The sequence below is a fragment of the Phascolarctos cinereus genome, unplaced genomic scaffold (assembly GCF_003287225.1).
Source record: "Phascolarctos cinereus isolate Bilbo 61053 unplaced genomic scaffold, phaCin_HiC Scaffold_4;HRSCAF=312, whole genome shotgun sequence".
Classification (NCBI taxonomy): domain Eukaryota; kingdom Metazoa; phylum Chordata; class Mammalia; order Diprotodontia; family Phascolarctidae; genus Phascolarctos; species Phascolarctos cinereus.
Genome location: NW_027555847.1, coordinates 713,121,826 through 713,142,841, shown reverse-complemented (window position 1 = coordinate 713,142,841; position 21,016 = coordinate 713,121,826). Strand labels below are relative to the sequence as shown.

General features: G+C 42.7%; 1 protein-coding gene across 7 annotated transcripts in view; it reads right to left on the bottom strand.

Annotated features, from left to right (window-relative positions):
* Positions 1-21,016, bottom strand: part of GRK3 (G protein-coupled receptor kinase 3) — a 180,258-nt gene that overhangs the window by 73,552 nt on the left and 85,690 nt on the right. For 5 of the 7 annotated variants that reach the window (XM_020996593.2, XM_078154395.1, XM_078154394.1 and 2 more), the window contains 4 exons: positions 19,818-19,891; positions 8,640-8,741; positions 4,160-4,234; positions 99-160 (listed from right to left, as the gene is read on the bottom strand). In XM_020996593.2, the coding sequence (XP_020852252.1) occupies positions 99-160; positions 4,160-4,234; positions 8,640-8,741; positions 19,818-19,891 (313 nt within the window). Of the gene's footprint in view, positions 1-98; positions 161-250; positions 405-4,159; positions 4,235-8,639; positions 8,742-19,817; positions 19,892-21,016 lie in introns of those variants that run through there. The other 2 variants (XM_020996594.2, XM_078154396.1) reach the window with 2 other exon arrangements.

The following is a 21,016-nucleotide window of genomic DNA, read 5'->3' as shown; positions in this document are numbered from 1 at the left end:
AAGCTGGATTCAATTTCACACAAATTTTAGAAATACAAATATTGCATAAACTGAGGTACAGCTTCATAGAACAGCACTTCATATTCATCTTTTCATACCTTTCAATATATTTTTGAAATATGTTGCCCCGAAGACTATCGCAAATTTCTTCTATGTATGGCTGAAAAGGATCAAAAAAAGAAATTCCACACAATGTAAATTGAAATATACTAAAGTGACCACATATGGCGAGGCCAATGATAACACTGACCTGTAACACTAACCCTGAGATTAAAGTCTGAAACCCAACACACATATACATATATTCATATATGCATATACACATATAGCTAATGCTTGAATTTCCATTGATTTGATGAGAATCATAAAAAATTTCATCTGGAAGGGGATCTTCGGTACCTTCTAATCCACTTAGCTCATATGACAGATGAGATAACAAAGAGGCTTCACACAGGATCATAATGGTACTAGAACCTAGAACATAAGGGCCTAGAACCCTAGTCTCCTGGCTTCCACTCTTGTACCCCTGCAACTACACTGACAACAGTCTGGGCCCTCTCACTATCCTGGCCAGTTTATTATAAATAAAACCAGCAGACACATATGAAATGGTTTTTTTTTTTCTCCCATGTGCTGGTTTTACATCTACTATCTTATTATAAATGCAAAGTGAAAACTCTAATTCTTGCCAACATGTTCTCAGAACCACTCTACTCCACAATGTAGTCATTAAATATAGGGAGAGTCTGACCTGGGACTTTAGGGAAAGTGGGTGCTGTATGCAAAGGCATTGAGGGAGGTCCAAGCAGTCCCGGCCCAAGAGTAGTAGTAGCCTGTGTGGACGATGTGTCAGTTACAGAGAACGTGACAGCGTGTCAGAGTCAGAGCAGAACCCCCTTCTACACTACTCAGCTTTTGCTCAAAGACCATCACACCCAAGACAGCCTATTCTCCCTCTGGAATTAGGAGGTGTCCAAGTTGGAAGGAATGTGAAGGGTCATCTAGTATAATCTGATGGATGAGGAGCCTGAGCCCCAGAAAGGACCAAGCCAGGGCAGCTTCACAGCTAGTGAGAGAGGAGCTTTTGGGCCTCCTCATCCAGTGCTCTCACCCAAAAGATGCACGAAGGAAGCAGAAATCTCTAAACCAGAGACTCTTCACCTGTGTCAAAGAACTTTTTTTTATAATATCTTAGTAACTGTATTTGGATATCATCGGTTTCCTTTGTAATCCTGTATTTTGTGTATTAAGAAACATGATTCTGAAAAGGGGTCCATGTCTTCCCCAGACTTTCAAAAGGGGACACAACACAAAACGTTAAGAACCCCCACTCTAAACAATCTCCTAACAGTGTCTTTAATATCCAACTCAACCTGGCCTTCTAAACTTGAGCCAACCAGAAAGCCAAGGAGACATCTCTGGGTGTTCAGCTGATTCTTTTAAGAAATCAAAGACCAGCTGGTGCACTGGATAGAGCAATGGGCTTGAAATCACAAAGACTCATCTTCCTGGGTTCAAATCCGACCTCACTAGCTGTGTGACCCTAAGCAAATCACTTAACCCTATTTGCCTCAATTTTCTCATGTGTACAATGAGCTGGAGTAGGAAATGGTCAACCACTCCTGTATCTTTTCCAAGAAAACCCCAAATGAGGTCACAAAGAGTCAGACATGACTGAAATGACTGAACAACAAAGTCTAGAGTCATCAGTGATCCTTAACGACCCCTCAAAAGCCAGAAGTGCACCTCCATTTCTGCCCCGATGAGCCCAGGGACATGCGTCCACTTGGCACAGCCACGATGTCAGATTCTCAGCTCACTGTTCATCAAACAGCCACAGCACTAACAAAGCTGAGCAACATCAGGACATCATGGGCGAGCCTTCCTCTCTCCCTTAACCAGCGGACAGGGACATCAAGCCAAGGAACCTCATCTGTGGGGAAACAACTGGTTTCATTTTTCGTGGGACAAATCTACCCAACTGTAGCCAGAATCTTCCAAAGTGTAACCGGCTCCTACTCTATGCACACGTTAAATCCTGAGAGAACAGCAAGTGGGATCATCTGCTTGTCATCTCTCACTTGGCTGACTGACCTTTCCCCCTCGTCCCAGGATGCTCCTTACTGGGACATGATACAAGACACCATCAGCCTCGGTACCTCTCCACCTCCTCAGCACCCTCTGTCCCCTGGCTGGCGGGTGGGGCCAGCATCTCCAAAACTCCCCTTAAGGAGGGAGCCCATTTAGGACAGCTCCTCATTTCTCATCTGGCTGCGCTACTCCTGGGTTGATGGTGGACTTTTCCACCCTTCCCACCCACCCCCACCCACACTATTTATTCTCCTTTTGTGTGCTGTCTTCCACCATTAAAATGTAAGCTCCTTGAGGGTGAGGACTATTTTTTTTCACATTGTATCCACAGCACTTAACACAGTGCCTAGCACATGTAAGTGCCTAATAAATGTTTGCTGACAGACTGCCTGATACAAACCCCGGTGGAGAAATGCCTGAAGCATTTCCTCACATAAGACACCCATCTAAAGTCAGTGAGGACCTAAAAATGATCAGCACATTAAGGTTTGTTGGTGACGATGTGGGAGAAGATACATATGTGTCACACTAAGCCAACCAGTAACAGAATGAGAAGTGGAGTAAAGCCACTTATTAGCATTCGTGAAGACAACAAAGTTGATTTCAATTCAGTCCTCCCCCAATGAAGTCCAACTAGTTTATGCGTCTAGACAAAGCCCCGAAGTGTTAATCTTCTTGGGCTAGAAAAACAAAGACAAAGCTGGTCCCAACCCCTACCAACATAAAAAACCAAATGAGCACCTTTTGTATTATTGTAGGGAACCACCATTATTAAGTTCATCCTGAAAATAAAAATAGGATGTCAGAAGGGGAGAAGGCCCTGAAACAACTCACCTCACCCAGTAAAGGTCATCACTGATCCCAGGCAAGGCCGTGGGCATCTGTTTAGCTTTCCCACTCAAAAGAGTCACAATATGACTTAATGAGAGTCTCTCATAAACCTTTTTTTTTCATAATTCACAGAAACCACAAAGGGCCCCTTATTCAATTGAGAATGTTGACTATCTACCATTGTACTTTCTATGGAAAATACACAGATGGAAAAGGCTTGGGCAGAGAGAAATTCTTAGCACTAAAGATCAGCACACACACAATGATTTCTAATTCCAAATCTGGCCTTCCCCAAATCATCACTTTCTTTAGTAGTGCCCTCATGTTCACGAGGATAATGGTAATTCAAACCAAGGCTCCCTCGACAAAACTCAAAGAACAGACACAGAGCTGGGACAGACTCACGTCCTCCACAGTACAATATTCTTGAAAAACAATCTTACTTCAATCAAGCCATGGTGTTTAATGCAAATTTCAACAGCAACCAGCCATCCAGTAAGGCAGAGGGGAGGTCACAACAGTTCAGATCAGAAAAAGACTTATTTGACGCTCTGGTAGGAAGTGACCTAATGACCTAAGCCACAGCTCTCAAGGCAAACAACAACAAAAAGCGTGACCAAGATACCCCAAGGAAACTGACCCTTGCTCTCTGAACTGCCGATGCATCTTCTTTTTTGAAACAGAATTTGACTAGAAAAATTTTTATAAAGTTCTCTGGCCAGGGTAGCACATCTTGACTATTTTATTTTTAAAAAGCAAAGAAATCTACATTGGAGAAAATTCTCTGTTTGTAATCTTGGCTGTTACATCATACTTGGGTTGGAAGACAGCTCAATACGCTGAGACATCTCCCTTTCAGGGATGCATACCAGGGCCTCTGCACCTGCCATGAGCTACAGAGGGGCAACCCGGTGGTGAAGAGCTTGATTATGCCAATCAAGGCACATGCACAGACTGACACTGGGCACATACCAGGAAACTTTCCAGCTTAGGGGGAGAAACCAGAAGGTGCCTGTACTCTGCTACAGCCATAACAACCCAAGTCCACGTCCAAGCCAGGATGACACATCAGAGGGTGACATTAGAGGAAGAATTTAAAATTAACTGATTTTAAAGTAATTTTTGTTACCTGATGAAATCTAGTTAGAGTTGTCAGTTCCTCTGGCAAATACAGGCAAAGACCTTTTCTAGGCTGATACAAATTAAGGACATTTATCCTAAAAAGGTTCAATCTTACCTGGAAAAGATTTGAGGGCACTTTTTTCTTGGCTAGATGAGTTTGTACATGCTCTACAGCTTGCTTTGAGAATACCTTTTAAAAAAATTAAGAACAATGATTTTTTTTCACACCAAAATGAAAAACAATTCTTTGCAACAGACTGCTTTACAATTATAGATAATTAAGAATTTCAACCCTTGTAGAATCTCTTCTATCAAAGGTGATCCAAAATGCTCCACTCTGCCACTTGGGGCAGCTTTCTTTGGTAATTCCTACACAAGCACTTGCGGGACAGCAGGTGCCCCTTGGTACTCGTGGCCTAACAAGACCCTCTGATTAACAGGCTGGTGCCAGGAAGGCTCATGTGCACTGGCAGAAATCTAAGCCAATCAACATTTATCAAATGCCTACTATGTGCCAGTGATAACAGTAGTTGGCCCACACTGAGAAGCGCTATCATCACCATTTAGCATCCTCCTATCCTTAGGAAAATACTGCAGGTCCCTGAAGTCCTGAAGAACTGGAAAATTCACTAAGACTTTGGGGATACTCCAGACATTCAAATCTCTCATTCCTGTAACTGAACATCCAAAACAGAGAAGTGGGGAAAAGGAGGCTTTCCCAACAAACCAATAAAAATATCCACATTTAAAAAAACCACTAGATAAGAAAAGCATTTTGCAATGCACCTTGGTATTCAAAGCTGAGAACACACAACCTAGACAGAAAGGAAAATAAACCACAGGTCAGGCAAGGAAAAGGCCCAGCAATGGGACAGCTTTCTTCCAGATCTAAAATCCAATGGCTCCAATACTCTGCAGGTGTGACTGGTTCCACACCTAGCCACACACCTCTACTTTAGGGATGAAGACTGAAAAGGTGAAGGCATCCAGCTAATTTAGAGCCACAGGAGGTTTCCTGAGTGCCTGTGTTCTTTCCATCCTGCATGCTGAACTCTATTAACACCTCTTATTAACTTCAGCTCTCTTCGAAGGATAGTTTTTCCTCTTAAAAACGAGGGAAGGAGATATCTCTTGAGATTCTACAGCAATAGCAATGTACCTCATGAAGGCAGGTGCAGACACCTCACAAGCCGAGTCCAAGCGCATCCCTGATGGGCTCAAATCCATGACACGGAAACATCTAGCCTCTCCTAACTACCATCTAAGTGGTTCGTCCACTGAATTAAGTAGCACAATGTTGTTGCTGTCCACCCTTTGTTCACAAAGGGGACCAAAATGGCATCCAGATGTTGGGGTCAAGGTACAGTGTCTCAGCCTGACTGATCAGACCAATGGGAGCTCAGAAGGCTCTAGGCATAGACAGGCCAACTGAATTAGTTTGCACATTTCACGTTTCCTTTGTGCTACTGCAATTCTGCTTTGCTTACAGAGCACAGCACCTTCTTTGATGTGGACACACAATGCTAAGTGGTCCTATTCCAGCATCACCCATGTCTTACAATCAATACTGAAGTTCTTCAGAGAGACTTTGAGAGTGTCCTTGTGCCACTTCTTCTGATCACCTTGTGAGCACTTGCCTTGTTTTAGGTAAACATATATTTGGCATTCAGACAACAAGGCCAGCCCCTTGGAGTTGTGCTCTCTGCAGAAGAGTTTGAATGCTTAGCAGTTCAGCTTGAGAAAGGATCTCAGCGAGTGATACCTTATCTTGCCAGGTGACCTTCAGAATCTTCCCAAGACAATTCAAATGGAAGCAATTCCATTTCCTGGCATGGCACTGGTAAACTGTCTAGGTTTCCCAGGCATACAACAATGAGGTCAGCACAATGGCTCTGTAGACCTTCAGTTTGGTAGGCAGCCGAATCCCTCTCCTCTCCCACACTTTTATTTGGAGCCTCCCAAACACTGAGCTAACTCTGATAATATGTGCATCAACCTCATCATCTACGTGGACATGCCTGGAAAGTCTACTGCCAAGGTAAGGTAACTTATCCATAGCATTCAAAACTTCTCCATTTGCTGTAACCAATGGCTCTGTGTATGGATGATGTGATGCTGGCTGGTGCAGAACCTCTGTTTTTTTGGTGTTGATCATCAGGCCAAAATTAGCGCAAGTAGCAGAGAACTGATCCATACTCTGTTGCATCTCAGCCTCAAAGGCTGCTTGAGTGCACAATCATCTGCAAACCAAGCCAAGCACCAACTCTCTCTTCACTTTAGTCTTGGCTTGTAGCCTTTTCAAGTTAAACAGTTTGCCATCAGTGCAGTAGCTGACCTTGATACCATTTTCATCCTCACTGAAGGTATCTGACATTACTGAAAACACCATCATGTTAAAAAGCATGGGAGCAAACACAAAGCCCTGATTCACCCCACTGGTGACTGGGAAAACATGAGAGCATCTCCGTTATCCAGAACACATGCAAGCATGCCATCACGGAACTGATGTCCAATACTGATGAACTTCTTTAGGCAAATTTCAACCTGATCTTCCACAAGCCCTCATGACTGGTTAGGGTGATGAACATTGTATACAGACCTCTGTCCTGCTCCTGGAATTTGTCCTGGAGCTGTTGGGCAGCAAACATCATGTTAACTGTTATTCAACCCTTTCTGAAACCACACTGGCTCTTGGATGGATAACCATCTTCCAGGTGAAGGATAAGCCAATTAAGGAGGATTCTGGCAAGAATCTTGCCAGCAATGACTAAGAGAGAGACACCTCCCCACACCTTGTGATTGTCACAGGACAACCTGTATCCTTTTCCTTTGCAGAGATGGACAATGGAGGCACCCTTCAACTCCTAGGTGATAACCTCCTCTTGTCATATAACCTGGAAGATTGCAGGAGGCTGATGTATGAGCAGTGGACCTCCCACTTCATAGATCTCTGCTGGGATGGAATCAGCACCAGACACTTTGCCACACGAGAGGAGCCTAATGGCATTCAATACCTCTTCTTTAGTTGGAAGTTTGGCTAGAGAGAGATTGACTTCACCCTAAGGGTACAGTAAATGGTTTCTGCACTGGTTGATGACGGTCTGTTGTAAACACTGTGGAAATCTCAGCCTGCCTCTCCAGGATCACGTCCCTATCCCTGATCAGTGTTGCTCTATCAGTGCTCAGTGGTTGAGATGTATCAGAGGTTTCTGGCCCATAAATAATAATAGCTATTCTAACAACCATCTAAGTGTTCAACCACTTATCTAAGTGGTTCAATAACCACCCAGTGGTTCAACAATCCTCCAACAGGTTGCTCATGAAATTCGCCGGGAAACTAGAAAATAAAGAAACAGTTCCATAAGAAATGCCACCTTTATCTGCTTCTATTCAAATCTCCATAAATCCCATTGTCCATGAGCATAAAGCATTAAAGTGTACTCGAAAACCAAACTACAATAAAACCATCTTCATGCAACAAAGGCGGTTTCCCTAGGAATGAAATTCTTCCAAATCATGGGCGGATTAAATTATATCACCATCATTTAAGTGCTAAGTGACTCCTCCGAGAATGCTTTTAATGCTGTGACACTATACCCTGAAGCATCACTGCTTAAACATTCAAATGTGACCAAGCAAACAGCAGCTTTGCTGGACTTGGTTTCTGTAGGTACAAAATTAAGCTTGATGGAAGAAGGGTTAGAAATCTCTGGCTTCACTCACAGCTCCAAAATTTACTAGCTGTTCAACTTAGTCAAGGAACAAGAAAATCTCGAGGTTCATTAGAATTAGAACTAGCAGGACCTGAGAGATGACCACATCCTGACTTCCTCATTTTACACAGAAGAAAATTGAGGCCCAAAGGATACTTTTCCAGGGTCATCCAAATAGTAAATGGCAAGGCCCAGATGCCAATTCAATCTTCCAATGCTAAGCATCAGGTTCTTCCCACCACACCACACTACCTCCGAGAACCAGCTCTGTCCTTTGGAAAACATAAATACTGAGGACTAAACTATATACTTTCACAAGGTCATTGTGGGGGAAGTGCTTTGGAAGTTTTAAAGTGATAAAGAAATATGAGTCATTACTGTTACCTATTGAAAGTGGCTTTAATGATGCTTACCTTCCTGAAAACAATAAGACTATTTCCTTGGATTAACCACTTTAAATACACAATTGATTATAACTGTCATTATCAATTCATCAAGGACAGTCTCTAAGACTGGCTGACTGGCCTTACCCTCAAAATCCATTTTCAAACAGTAAAGTCACATTTCTTCAAATGAGCATAAAATTTCAGTTTCATTGATTCAGATGAGTCTTCTCTCCAGTTAGTTCAAACTAATAAGGGTTTCTTTTGAATTTTTTTTTCCAGAGGAAATGATTAATTTCTGAAAGTGGCACTGATGCTAACTATAGAACAGAAATTGCAACAGGAAACAAGGAAGGGTAGAGCACCTCTCCTTCTTAATCCTCTGTTTACCACTGCACTTACACAATATGGAAACTTTTTAAAGAATCTTGTTCCAAAGGAAAACATTCATTAGTGCTAGGATTATCCAGCAGCCACATTACAAAAGGGAAATACTCACATGGGAAGAAGACAGAAGCTCCTTCATTATGAATGTGTCGTAAATCTGCCGGCTCCTCCGGAGACGCTCTTCTTCAGAATCAAGCTTTTCGTATTCTTTGATCTATATGTTAAAAAGTGCTCTGGATCAGTTAGGCTGTTGCTATATCATTATATTACTTAGCTGACGGGGCTCATTAGTCACCATAGTGAAAGCCACTTCCACAGGAGGGAAAATAGCACCTTCCACAGAACACCGTCACTGCTAAGCATACAATGCTGACATTCTACAATGTGAATTCATCTGCAAGATAGATTTGTATTTTCTATAATAATCAGTATCAATTAAATAGATAAACACAAGGCTAGGCATTAAAGAGGCTCACTGGTACAATGACTTTGCAGCGTAATACCTGCAGCTGTCATTCATCCCTACTAATTCCTTTATCCTATTAGTTGAAATTTTAAAGTTGACCATAATTAAATAGGGATAGAGCACTGGACCTGGAGTCAGGAAGCCTTGGGTTCAAATCGAGTCTCAGATACGTACTAGCTATGTGACCTTGGGAAAGTCCCTGCCTCAGTTTCCTCATGTGTCAAATGGGCATAATAATAGCACCTACCTCCCAGGGTTGTTGTGAAGATCAAACAAGTTCATATCTGTAAAGCACTCTGCAAAACTTAAAGTGTTATGTAAATGCTGACGTTACTCAGTTATGGCACTATAAAAGCAAATCCAATGAAGGAAGAAAAAAAAATATCAACTAAATTCCCATCCAAAGTTCTGAAAAGGACCCACAAGTCTCAACAAGGGCTTCTATGGAGCCACAGCAACACAATGCCAAGCCAACTTTTGGAAAGCAATGACTCACCCCACATGGGCAGCTTCTCAAAGTGAGAGGGTCACTGGTCTCAACTACAAGAAATGCTGCCTCTCCAACTATTCTACATGGAAAGGAGATTTCTAGATAGTCTCCTGACTCACTAAATAATTAAGTACAGTTGGGAAATAAGTGGCTTACACAGAAATGATCTCTATCCTCTCCCCTTGTTGGACAAGCAAAGAGTAGATGAATGGAGATCTGAGGAACTGTTAACATGAAGAGTAAGAATTGCAGATTAATCAAAGAATAATGGGAAGACACAAGGTGGCAGGAGAAGGCAAGACGAAGTATGCGCCACTGCTGCCAGTGATGGACGAGGATCTGAGTGTAAGCAGATGGGCAGGGAGGGGGGAAGTAACAGTCGTATGGGACAAACAGGGACACCCAGATGGACAGCACGGTGGCCACCGCACTGGTGCCACCAGAACTTTGAGGAAGGCTTCCAACATTTTGGATCAATCCCTTTTAGGGGATTTATGGAAGGCAATCACGGTATGGCAATAATCACACCAATGAGAAAGAGTAAATGAGTTTAAGAGTATTCAAAATATCAAAGGCATCTTAAAATTACTGGGCACCAAAGAAAACCAGTGGCTAATAGGAAGACTATAACAATGAATGACCAACAATTCTAAAGTAGTATAAAACATTCAGTCACGAACTATTAAATGAGTGGAACAACTGGAAAGAAAAACATGCTGTAGGTATTTCTGCTTTGGAGTTTATTTAACAATAAGGTAGAGTGTGCTTATTACCATGATACAAAGGCTCTGACGGTTATTACAATGAGTGACAAAACTCCCTAGCACCTTTAAGAGAAAATGTATTAATTTTAGAAACTTATGAGGAACAAAACTATTGTGTAAAGCCAAGAATGCCTACATAATGACATGCTATAAAGTGGGGAAAGAACCAATCTGCTAAACAATTACTCAAGGTTTATTTCTGGCCCTATAATAAAAGTACATTTTGTAAGTCATCATCAGCCTTCATAAAAGAGAAAACAGGCTCAACGTCTGGGAGGTGGCACGCTGTTCTCTTTTCAGCTAGGAAAGTTAAATGAGCCTCCTCATAGGCAAGCAACCTCAGAGTCAACACATAGCTAAATCATGCAGCCAGCTGCATGAATTTATTTAAGGAAAACTAAAACGGTGAACATAAAACAAACTAATAACAATAACTAACATTTACATAGCACCTCCCCAAGCACGGTGCTCAGCTCATGTGATCCTCCCAACGACCCTGAGGTGCTCTTATTATCTCCATTTTACAGCTGGGGAAACAGAGGCAAACAGAGATGGACTGACTTGCACAGTTAGTAAATGCCTGAGGCTGGATTTGAAACCCAGGTCTTCCTGACGAAGACCAGAGCTCTGTTCACTGTGCTACACAAGTAATGAAATTAAACCTAGCCGCCAAAATGAAAAGATGGCTAGGAGACAGCATTACAGGAACAGGGATCAAACCTACAAATACAGAAGGGTTAGATGAATAACTCAGACCAGCCCGAAATGCTCTAGTGAACAGAGAAGTCACTACCTCATGAGGCAGCTCACTCCATTTTAAATTAATGTAACTGTTAGGAAGTTCTTCCTTTTATTACACAGCTGAAATCCCTCTTTTCAACTTCTACCCACTGTCTCTCTTCCAGATGACAGCCTTTCAAATATTTGAAGATGACCATCCTATTCCCCTTAAGTGTCTTCCTAAGACCACACGCCCCAGGTCCTTTTGTCTTTCATATTATATGCTCCTGGTATCATCCTGCTGACCCTCCTCGTCCACACTTTAGTTGGTTCCTATCACTGCTAAAGTACCAAGCACAGCAGGGAAGCCACAGTCTGTCCAGGTCACCATACACTGTGATTCCTAATTTGGGGGCCTACACGGCATTATTTTTGTTGGTCGCCACACGACCCTTCTGACCCTACCCAAAATCCTCCTGTTTGGCATCAACTGCTCTCAAATAGGGTCTCCCTTATGCCTTACTTGGGCACTTGGGTCTTTGAACACAGCTCTAGGACGTTCCTCAGTGCCCTGTAAAGGTGTCAGATTCAGACTTTCACATATACCTGTCAAGACCTTTTGGATTCCTTGTGTTGTCATCTGGGAGCTGCCCAAGCTTTAGGTAATGCACAGATTTTACAACTATGCTTTCTCTATCTCCATCCAAGTCTTTATAAAAGTGTTCAATAAGCCAAGGTTCTTTGTCAGCCATTCCAAGAACTCTCTCCAGGGGCCATTAATCCAGCTCTCTTTTGGGTACAGTCACTCATCAGATAATAATCTATTTAACTATATTATCATCTAACCCACATGTTGCCAACTTACCCACAACGGTATCACAAGAGACTGTCAGGTGCCTTGCTGACATTCAGACATATCACACCTCCAGAATTTCTCTGATCTACCCAGTTTTTATCTATCAAAATGAGGACAAATCTAGGCCAGACTGCAGAGATCATGGCTTCCCTTTCTGTGTGCCCACACATTATCCTGTTCGACAATTCTGTCGGAGATGATAATGATGATAATTGAGGAGCAGGCTTTCATGACACATCTATTATGCCCCAGGCGCTGTCCAGCGTGCTGGGCTGACAAGGACAAAAGCATCGCCCTGGTTTCAAGGATCTTACACTGTATTTAAGATAATGACGTGCACCGATTTAAGTACTACGGAATCCATACAAAAGCCCCCCAGACTCCGGGCCTGACACTCGATCAACTTAGATACCTAGTTGTCCTATCCATAATTCCATACTTTATTCAATGTCATAAAAGTTGAACAAACTTAAATACTCCTAATCTCATATATCCCCAAAGAAAACAAAGGGAGAAGGAGTGGGGAGGAAAGGAAGGGGGAGGGGAAGAAAATTAAAAACTCAAATTCTTATGGAAGTGAAATGTTGACAACTAAAAATTAATTAATTATTAAAAAAGAGGGAGACAGACTTCAGGTTATTCCAGGTATGGGCTCCAGCCAGCGCAGAAGCAAAGACAGTTCTGTGTGAGGAACACAGCGAAGGCCCATTTGGCTGGACTGCAGTGTGTGGGAGGGAAAGTACCTTTCAAAGAGGCCAGAAAAACAGGCTGGAAGCAAGTTACATGAGGTTTTGAAAGCTTAACGGAGGAGTTTATATTTGATCCAAGAAACAACAGTAAACTATGGGAGTTAACTGAGTAAGAGGCACACAGTCAGATATGCACTTAAGGAAAATTACTTTGGCAGCAGTATGTAGGATGGCCTGGAGTAGGGGGAGATTTGAGGCAGGAGTATCAATTAGGAAGTCTTTGAGAGAGGTGATGAGAGCCAGGTGGAAGGGAGGACATTGGGAAGGTGGAAATGGCAAACAGGCAGCTGAACAGATACTGAAGTGAGGAACTGGAGATAACATTTAAGCTGCAAATCTTTGCGACTGGGAGGATGGTGGTATTGTGAACAGAAACAGGGACATCTGGGAGAAGGATGGGTCCTGGGAGAAGGAAGGATAGTAAGTTGTGCTCCTGATCTGCTGATTTGAGTTATTAATGGGACATTCAATTAGAAATGTCTAATAGGGAGTTGCTGATGTGAGACACAGACTGGTTTGAATACGGCTCTTGAGTCACCTGTTTAGATATGATCATTAGACCCATGGAAGCTAATGAAGCCACTAAATGAGAGAAGAGATAGGAGAAGGGCCAGAGGACAGGGTCTTGGGATACACGGTCAGTGGGGGAGCATGACAAGGATGATCACCTAGCAAAGGAGAATGAGGAGGAGGAGAGCCATGAGAGAACAGGCCCACGGTCACGATGAGGACTGCATGGGACATTCCTGTAGCACTTTAGATTTGCAAGTGGCATTATCTCATTCAACCATCCTCACAACAACCCTATAAAATTATTCCCCTCACTTCACAGACATGAAAACTGAGACTGAGGTTATGTGAAGCAAATTTTGGTTAGATATAAAGATAACGTTTAAAGCTTTCCCAAAGTGGAATGGACTTCTTCAAGAAGTAGTACATTCCTTTTTCTGAGCAAAAGCTCAATGGACACTTATTGTCTACCTAAGAGCAAGGATTCCCCTCTGGTATGAGCTAGGCTAAATGGACACTGAGAAACCTTCCAACTCACTCTAGGCAATTCTGTGATTTGCTCAAAAGCACCTGAGGATCGGATTTTAACTGACTCCAAGTCCAATACTGGTATCACTGTGGCAATTTACTGCCCCCTTTCTTTTTACCTTACATTTTTTAGATGCTTTCTAGCATTCTCTCCTGTCTCATGTTTGCCTCACATAAAGAGGGAGTTCTTCTCCTTAGCAAAGCTAACCCCTCTATACACACAAGTGATCCCATTCCATCCCATCTTCTCCAGCAGACTGCCCCCTCTATCATCTCTACTTTCTCACTTATCTTCAGTCTCTCCCTGTCTGCCTATAAACATGCCCATGTCTTCCCCATCCTCGAAAAACCCTTTCTTGATCCACCCATCCCTGCTGCCATCCCATAGCTCTATTCCAAACTAAAATCTCATGTTTTGTGGGAAGACTTTTCAAACTCTACTTAATTTTAGTGCCTTGCTTCTGTTCATTTCCCCCATTTATCTTTTATACAAGTTTTATACACACACACACACACACACACACCACACACACATCTGTTTGAATATTGCCTCCTCCATTAGATTCTAAGCTCCTTGAGGGCAGGGACTGTCTTTTGCCTCTTTTTGTATCTTCAGTGCTTAGAATAGCACCTGGCATATAATAGGTGCTTAATAAATGTTTACTGATTATTGATTCATTGATTGATAGACTGTTGGATCCATTAAGACAGAAGAGATTTCATTTATTGGCGTATCTACCTCAGCCAGTATCGAGGCATGATGCTTGTGCACTTCACAGACCTGTAATGAAGGTTGGGGTGAATTAAGTGATCAACCTTATTTATTCTGATTCTATCATCCTGTGGCTTTCAAATGGGTGCTTCAAACAACACTTTATCTTCCAAATAAAGTATCAGATTCAGCAATAACATGAAAAAAAGTTTAATTTCATCATCCCTTCTGACCCCACTTGGAACACTTACTACTCCATGTACATTCTAAGAAAAGTTGACATTGTCACCAAACATGATTGCTCTGTTTTCTTCAGTATATATGTTTTCTGTGCCCAAGTACATTAGAAACTTAACTACACTGTCTACATAAGTGAAACTAACTATATTGTCTACACAAGTGAAACTGCCTAAAGACATCTTTTGCTTTGGATTTTAACCTATAAAATGAGGCCATGATTATAACCACTGTAATGTTCATGTTAACTACTTTTATTCAACAGTACATTTCTATTTTTAGTAGAACTGGAATTGATTGTCTGCTACCTGGCACCAAAAATCAAGTTTTCTCTTCCTTTCCAACATTGGCAACCCTTGTTTAGAGAACAGGAGGCAAGTGGAACAGATGGAAAAGGCACGGTCAAGATTAGGGAATATAAAAAACTCTTTTCTTCTTTTTTTTTAAGAGTTGGTAAGCGTCTTCACATAATGTGGAAACCTCAAACAGGGAATTTCAGCTACGTGACATCATGTGATAGAAGGCAGCATCTGCTCATTAATTCAATTTGACACATTTATTTAGAACAACTAGGTTCAAGCACAGGTGGGCCCTGTCAAAGACAGGAATATTAAATAAGGCACAATCCCTACCCTGAGTTTATAATCCAATAGAGGAAACACAACATACACAAATAACTTCAGTAAAAAACTGAACAGAAGATCCTAAGGTACAAACTAAACACTCTATAAGATATGAGAAAGAATAAATCATTTTTTACTTGGGGCAATCAGAGAAGGTTTCATGGAGGAAATGGTATTTACCCTGGAAAGATGGGGGATGCCAAATAACTGAGTGTAGCATTATAATTACAATGGTTCAATTATAAATTTTAAGTACCCCAAAAAGTAATTAAAAGATTAAGTGGAACTGACTAACCCAAGTAGAAAAGAAGGAAGGAAGCTAAACTCTGGAAATCTGAAGTCATAAATAAGGAGGAGCTCATGAGATAAGAGATTCATTCTATCACTTGATAGAGAAATTCAATGATTTAGGACCACCAAGAGGATGCAAATCAAAAGTTGGGGAAAGTGCCTGGAAGGTGGGCAGTTGAGTGAGTCAGTCAAAGCATCTGCCCCACTTAAAGTTCCTGCTCGACACCCCTTTAACAGACACCATGCTGCTAATACATTCAGCCACTCCGGGGGCTGTATTTTCCAAACCAGAAGTCAAGCATCCAGTTTGACCAAGGACATAAAGCCACATTAAAATTAAAACAAACCAGGATTTCCTAGAGGGATCAGCATTTCAGAGTTGGGAAATACATTAGGGCTTATCTAATCTGATGCTCTCATGCTGCCACGCCTCAGGAAAAGGAAGCTAATGGCACAAATGTTGAATTTGCTCCAGCCAATCAAGTTAGTCAACAAGCATTAAGGAAGCACCTCCTCTGTGCTGGGCACTCTGCTAAGTCCTGAGGACACAGCTGCTGCTCCCACAGAGCTCCTGGTCTAACATGGGAGACAACAAACAAAACACAGACAGGATAACCAGGAGATGACCCACAGAGGGAGGCCTGCAGCTCTGCAGGCGCTCTGCCAGCGGCATAGGCCTCGGCCCACTTGTGCAACGTCCAGCCAGCCCGGCCCCCTGCCACCGTGGCCAGAGAACTCCTTGTCTGGCCCTGTCCTCAAGCCTGTTTGTTTCTGAATCACCCCACCAGAAGGGTGTGCATGAAGTCTGAAGCCGGCTTCCTACAGTACCATCTAGGACTCAGCAACGTCTCAATTCTTGTCAAAATCTTTGGTCTCAATTCTTCAATTCGATGGTAAATCTGATCCCTCATTGGTCACACTAATCTTGCCATTAACTCCCTGTCTGACCTCGGCATCTAATCCACTTCCTATCTTCAGGATTTAGTCAACTCATTAAGTCAAAGGAGATCTCACAACAGACACCCTAGAAGGAACTCCTCCAATGCCAAGGGCTTCATTACCATCTCCAAGCATGTGTGGCACAAATATTTCATACTTGGGCATGCCCCCAAAAGAATTCATTATCTTTCCCATAAAATCCACTCTCACTCCAAGGGTGCCACCACCCTTCCAGTCACCTGGGTCCAAATCATCCTCACCTGAGGAAGAGGAGAGAAGAGAGAGTTTATGGCGAATGACCTCAATTTTTCTCTGTCAAACATCAGGAAAGGTTCTCAACTGACAGAGGAGGAGGAGGAAGAGAAATGGGAAGTTTGAGGAGGGATGAAAAAGTCTGGAAGAGCCTTGATGGAGAACAGGAGAGCGAATTGATCCAAGAGGCATAGCAGCACTGCCTAGTGGCAATGAGGGCCCAACTGGGGTTCTGTAGCAGACCCAGTCAGAACAGCTGAGTGATTTTCTCCACCTCATTCAGCAGCCCAAGCATAGGAGAAAAGGTGACAAATAGTGGGGATGATCCAAGGCTGAGCTTTGGCTGGGTGTAATTGTTGATATGATAAGGGGGCCAAGGATTAAAGACAAAAGGACAGTGTAGAGTTGAATTGGTTCACTAAGGAGTCAAGACAGGGGAGAAGAGAAGAGGGTGGCTAGTGAAGGGGAGACAGCCTGGGAGAAAAGTGAGAGGTCAAAAGACTAGAGGTCATGGTGTGGACAGAGGGTAGGGTTATGTAAAGGAAGGCAGAGGGAGAGGTGAAAAGCCAATAGATTATGGTCAGATAATGAAATTTCAGGATTCTTGACCATGAAGGCAGTATATTTGTGGGTGATGGAAAGATCAACATATGACCATCTTTATGTATGGCTAAGGTGGGGTGGAAGAGTAGTTCAAGGGAAGTGAGTAGGTTGAAGAACTGAGTGGTTTTTGAGTATTGAGGGAGAATCAATACATATGCTGAAGTCCCCTAGTAGGAGGGCAGGAGTTGGGGAGGAGAGAAAAATTACAAGTCATGTATCAAACCCATTGAGGAAGGAAGGGAAGTCTGTAGACAACAGCTGCCAGAATTCTGTTAGGGTAGAAGATGTGAACAGCATGACCCTCAAAGGAAGAAAGGTTACTACTGAGCAGTAGAAGAAGGGAAAGAATCTGAAAGTGGCAATGGGGAGCAAGGAATATTCCAATTCCCCCACTTTAACCAGTGAGCCCACCAGAATGAGTGATGATGCAGCCAAGTACTAGAAAGCGCGCCCAGGCACGCTGGGTCATCAGAGGGGAGCCAAGCTGCAGTAAGAGCTACAAATGGAAGGAGTGGAAGAGGAAAAAAATTAGGAAGAAGGGAAGTTTATTGCCTATGGAACAGGCATTCCAGAAGGCACAGTCGGGAGGGGGGGTGGTAGAGTTAGGATTAACCTTTGGTGTAGGAGGGTTGAAGGGGATGGGAATGAGGAATCAGGTGGTAGGGGGTGTGAAATGGGTTTTGGAAGATGATCTACAGGAATTCAGAGTTCTTGGGATGGAAAGGGTATGAGCAGGTTTGAGAATGTTCACGGTTGAGTGGAGAACACACCATCTCTGTACCCTCAAAGGACAAAGGCAGCAGGAGAAGGGAGGCCTGAAGTGGAAGGGAGGGCTGTTCTTCTTTGTACTGGTGATTCTCCACATCCCATTAGGAAAATTTTTGAACAAAAACATTTTAACAATTTTTTGCTGCTTGGTGTCCTTGCCACAACTCTCTCCCCACTCCAGTCCATCATTCTTCAGCTGTCCAAGTGATCTTGGACACAAGCACAGGTCTGATTCTGCCACTCCCCACCTAATACACTCCAGGGGCTCCCTGGATCAAATTAAGAAATGGGTGTTCAAAGCCCCCTTCCTACCTTTCCAGCCTCCTTATACTTCACTTACTTTCACATACTCTGCCATTCAGTGACACTGGCCTCCTGCCTATTCCTGGAATAAGACATCACCTCCTCAGATTCCAGTCCAGGCATTTTCACTAGGGGTCTACCACGCCTGGAATGCTCTCCTTCCTCACTCGACGCCCTCCCCTTTCCGGCTTCCTTGGCTTCATTCAAACCCCAGGTAAAACCTCATCTACTGCAGGAAGCCTCCCAATCCCCCTTCATGACAGGGTTTTCCTTCTCTTGACTATTTCCAATTTATCCTGTATATATTTTGTTTTTACATATTTGGTTGCATATTGTCTCTTCCATTAGACTGTGAGCTCCTCAAGAGCAGGGATTTGCCTTTCCTTGTATCCTGAGACCTTGGTATAGTGCCTGGTACATAGTAGCTGATTACTAAATGGTTACTGACTGACTGACTGACTGACCTCTATCACACTGTCTTTACCTGCTAAACAATTTGTTACCAAAAATCCAGCTTAAAAAAAAAGTTCCTACTGTGTGTCCAATTTATAGTCACACTTACCTTTGGTCAGAGTTCTGTAGTATTTAAAGGGACATACGCAGATGAATCAAATGCTAACAGTGAGATTCTTGCTAAAAAAAACAATGTACTGTAGTTTCATCTAAAGGAAATGTCTTCAACAGAATGTGGACTTTTAGAGCTAACTCTAAATAGTTTTGTTACCATTCTAGCAAAGACAATATCATTTACCTAATATTTCCTCTACACATTCCAAGTATTCTAACAACAAAGACAATTTTAAAATGTTGGTGATAATAAGCCAGGCATTTAAAGAGTCTTTTTTTTTGGGGGGAGTCATTATTAGTTTAATTAGTTTTTAACAAATTTAGAAAGAATACTGCTACTCCAGATCTCTGCTGATAAAATATGTTTATTTTCTGTTTTAACATACAATGTCATATTCCTAATGTTTATACCCACATACTGTAACTATCCTTTGGGCACAAGAAATATCTGCAGCTGAACATATGACAGTGTGGAAAGGAAACTCTATTCTATTCTAATGAAGGTCACAAAATATTTCCTCTGTTTGTTTCTTCCTGAGATGCTTAATGGCATTAAATATAACTAACAAATGCCAACTTCAGTTGTCATTGAAAATAAAGATAATCTCTTTGATGTCAAAGATTCATGTAAATCAAAACCCCTTCTTCCTCTTCCTCAGTATAAGCAGGGCCAAGCCTGCCCACAGGACCCAACTCTCTCCCTCTTTGTTGACTTACACAAACAAATTGGAATTTAGGAAAGCATTTATGTGCCCACTAGATCTTTCATGATTCCTTGTAACCAGGTAAATATTTCTAAAGATATCTGAATAGGTTTGTGCTTGTAATTTAAAAAAATAAACAAACAGAGAAGGTTCACTTTGAAAGACCTCTTGAAACAGAAAGCTTTTTAGGAAAAGGATTGCTTCTTACCTCTTCATAAAACTTCACCTGAGGGACAGCTTCATCAATTTCATTTAAACAAAAATCTTTAAAAAGCAAAAAACCTAAAAGCAAACAAAAACATTTTTCAGATTGTGTCCGAAAATACGATGATTTCTGCAGAAGAACATAATAACAGAATAACTCAATGCTGAAATGGCCCCAGTTGGGAAGGGATCAATCTGTTCCCCAGCTCTGCTGGACTCTCTGGACAGGTTTCCTTGCTTTTGCAAATGGGAAGCCAAGGCAGCTGAAGCCAAGGCCAAAGGCAACAGAGTAACAAATAGAATAAGGGCTGCTGTCCTTCCCAGAGAGCAAAGACCACTAAGGCAGGGGCAACCTCAGCACTCCCAAATATCAGGAAGATGACCAAGGGGGCCCTGAGAAATGGGCAGATGACCTAGACCTTGGAGGAAGAGGGGATGGCACAAGCAGCCCAGGGAGAGCAGGACAAGGCTGTGACCTCTGAATCGGTGGCCCCACCACAGTGTCTCAGCCAGCCACGCTGGCCTTTGCCCAGGCTTCACGTAAGTCATGCTCCAAGGCCTCATTCCTCGTATGTGCTTTTCCCTTAATTTGTAGGAGAATTTCCTTTTGAAAACTAAGCATGGCTAGGCTCAGGCAAGGACAGGCCATGTGTACACAGACCAGCTCAGGATGATGGGGGTGGGCATGGGGGGAGGGGCAACAGCAGCCAGATCAGACCGGCCCAGGAGCCCAGGACAGAGTGCGGCAGAGAGGAGCAAATCCACTGAGGCAAAGACTCAAGACCAACAGTGGATACTGATTCCCTTCCCAGTTTTTATTTTTGGCTGCATATCATTTTAATCATTACATCAACACTTTCAGCTTATGGTGTGGGACAATACAGTGGAAAACCTCTTGGCTGGAGTCAGAGACTCTGGGTTCAAATTCTGATTCTGCCACTTGGGCGAGGCATTTCCCTCTCTGGGCCTCAGTTTCTGCAAGTTTAAACGAGAGGGCTGGGCTAGCTAACCAGTTCTAGATTTCAGATCCTCTAACTGTCTAATGTAACACTGAAACATGAGTCCCAGTGAAACAGGCAGGGCACTCAGGCACCAGACCAAGGCCTGGGAGGCTCAAATTGTCAGTGACTTTTTCTGTACTTTAGCAAATGTAGTTGCCAGAAGTTTTACCTGTGGTAAGAGGTGATAAGAAGAACACAAATT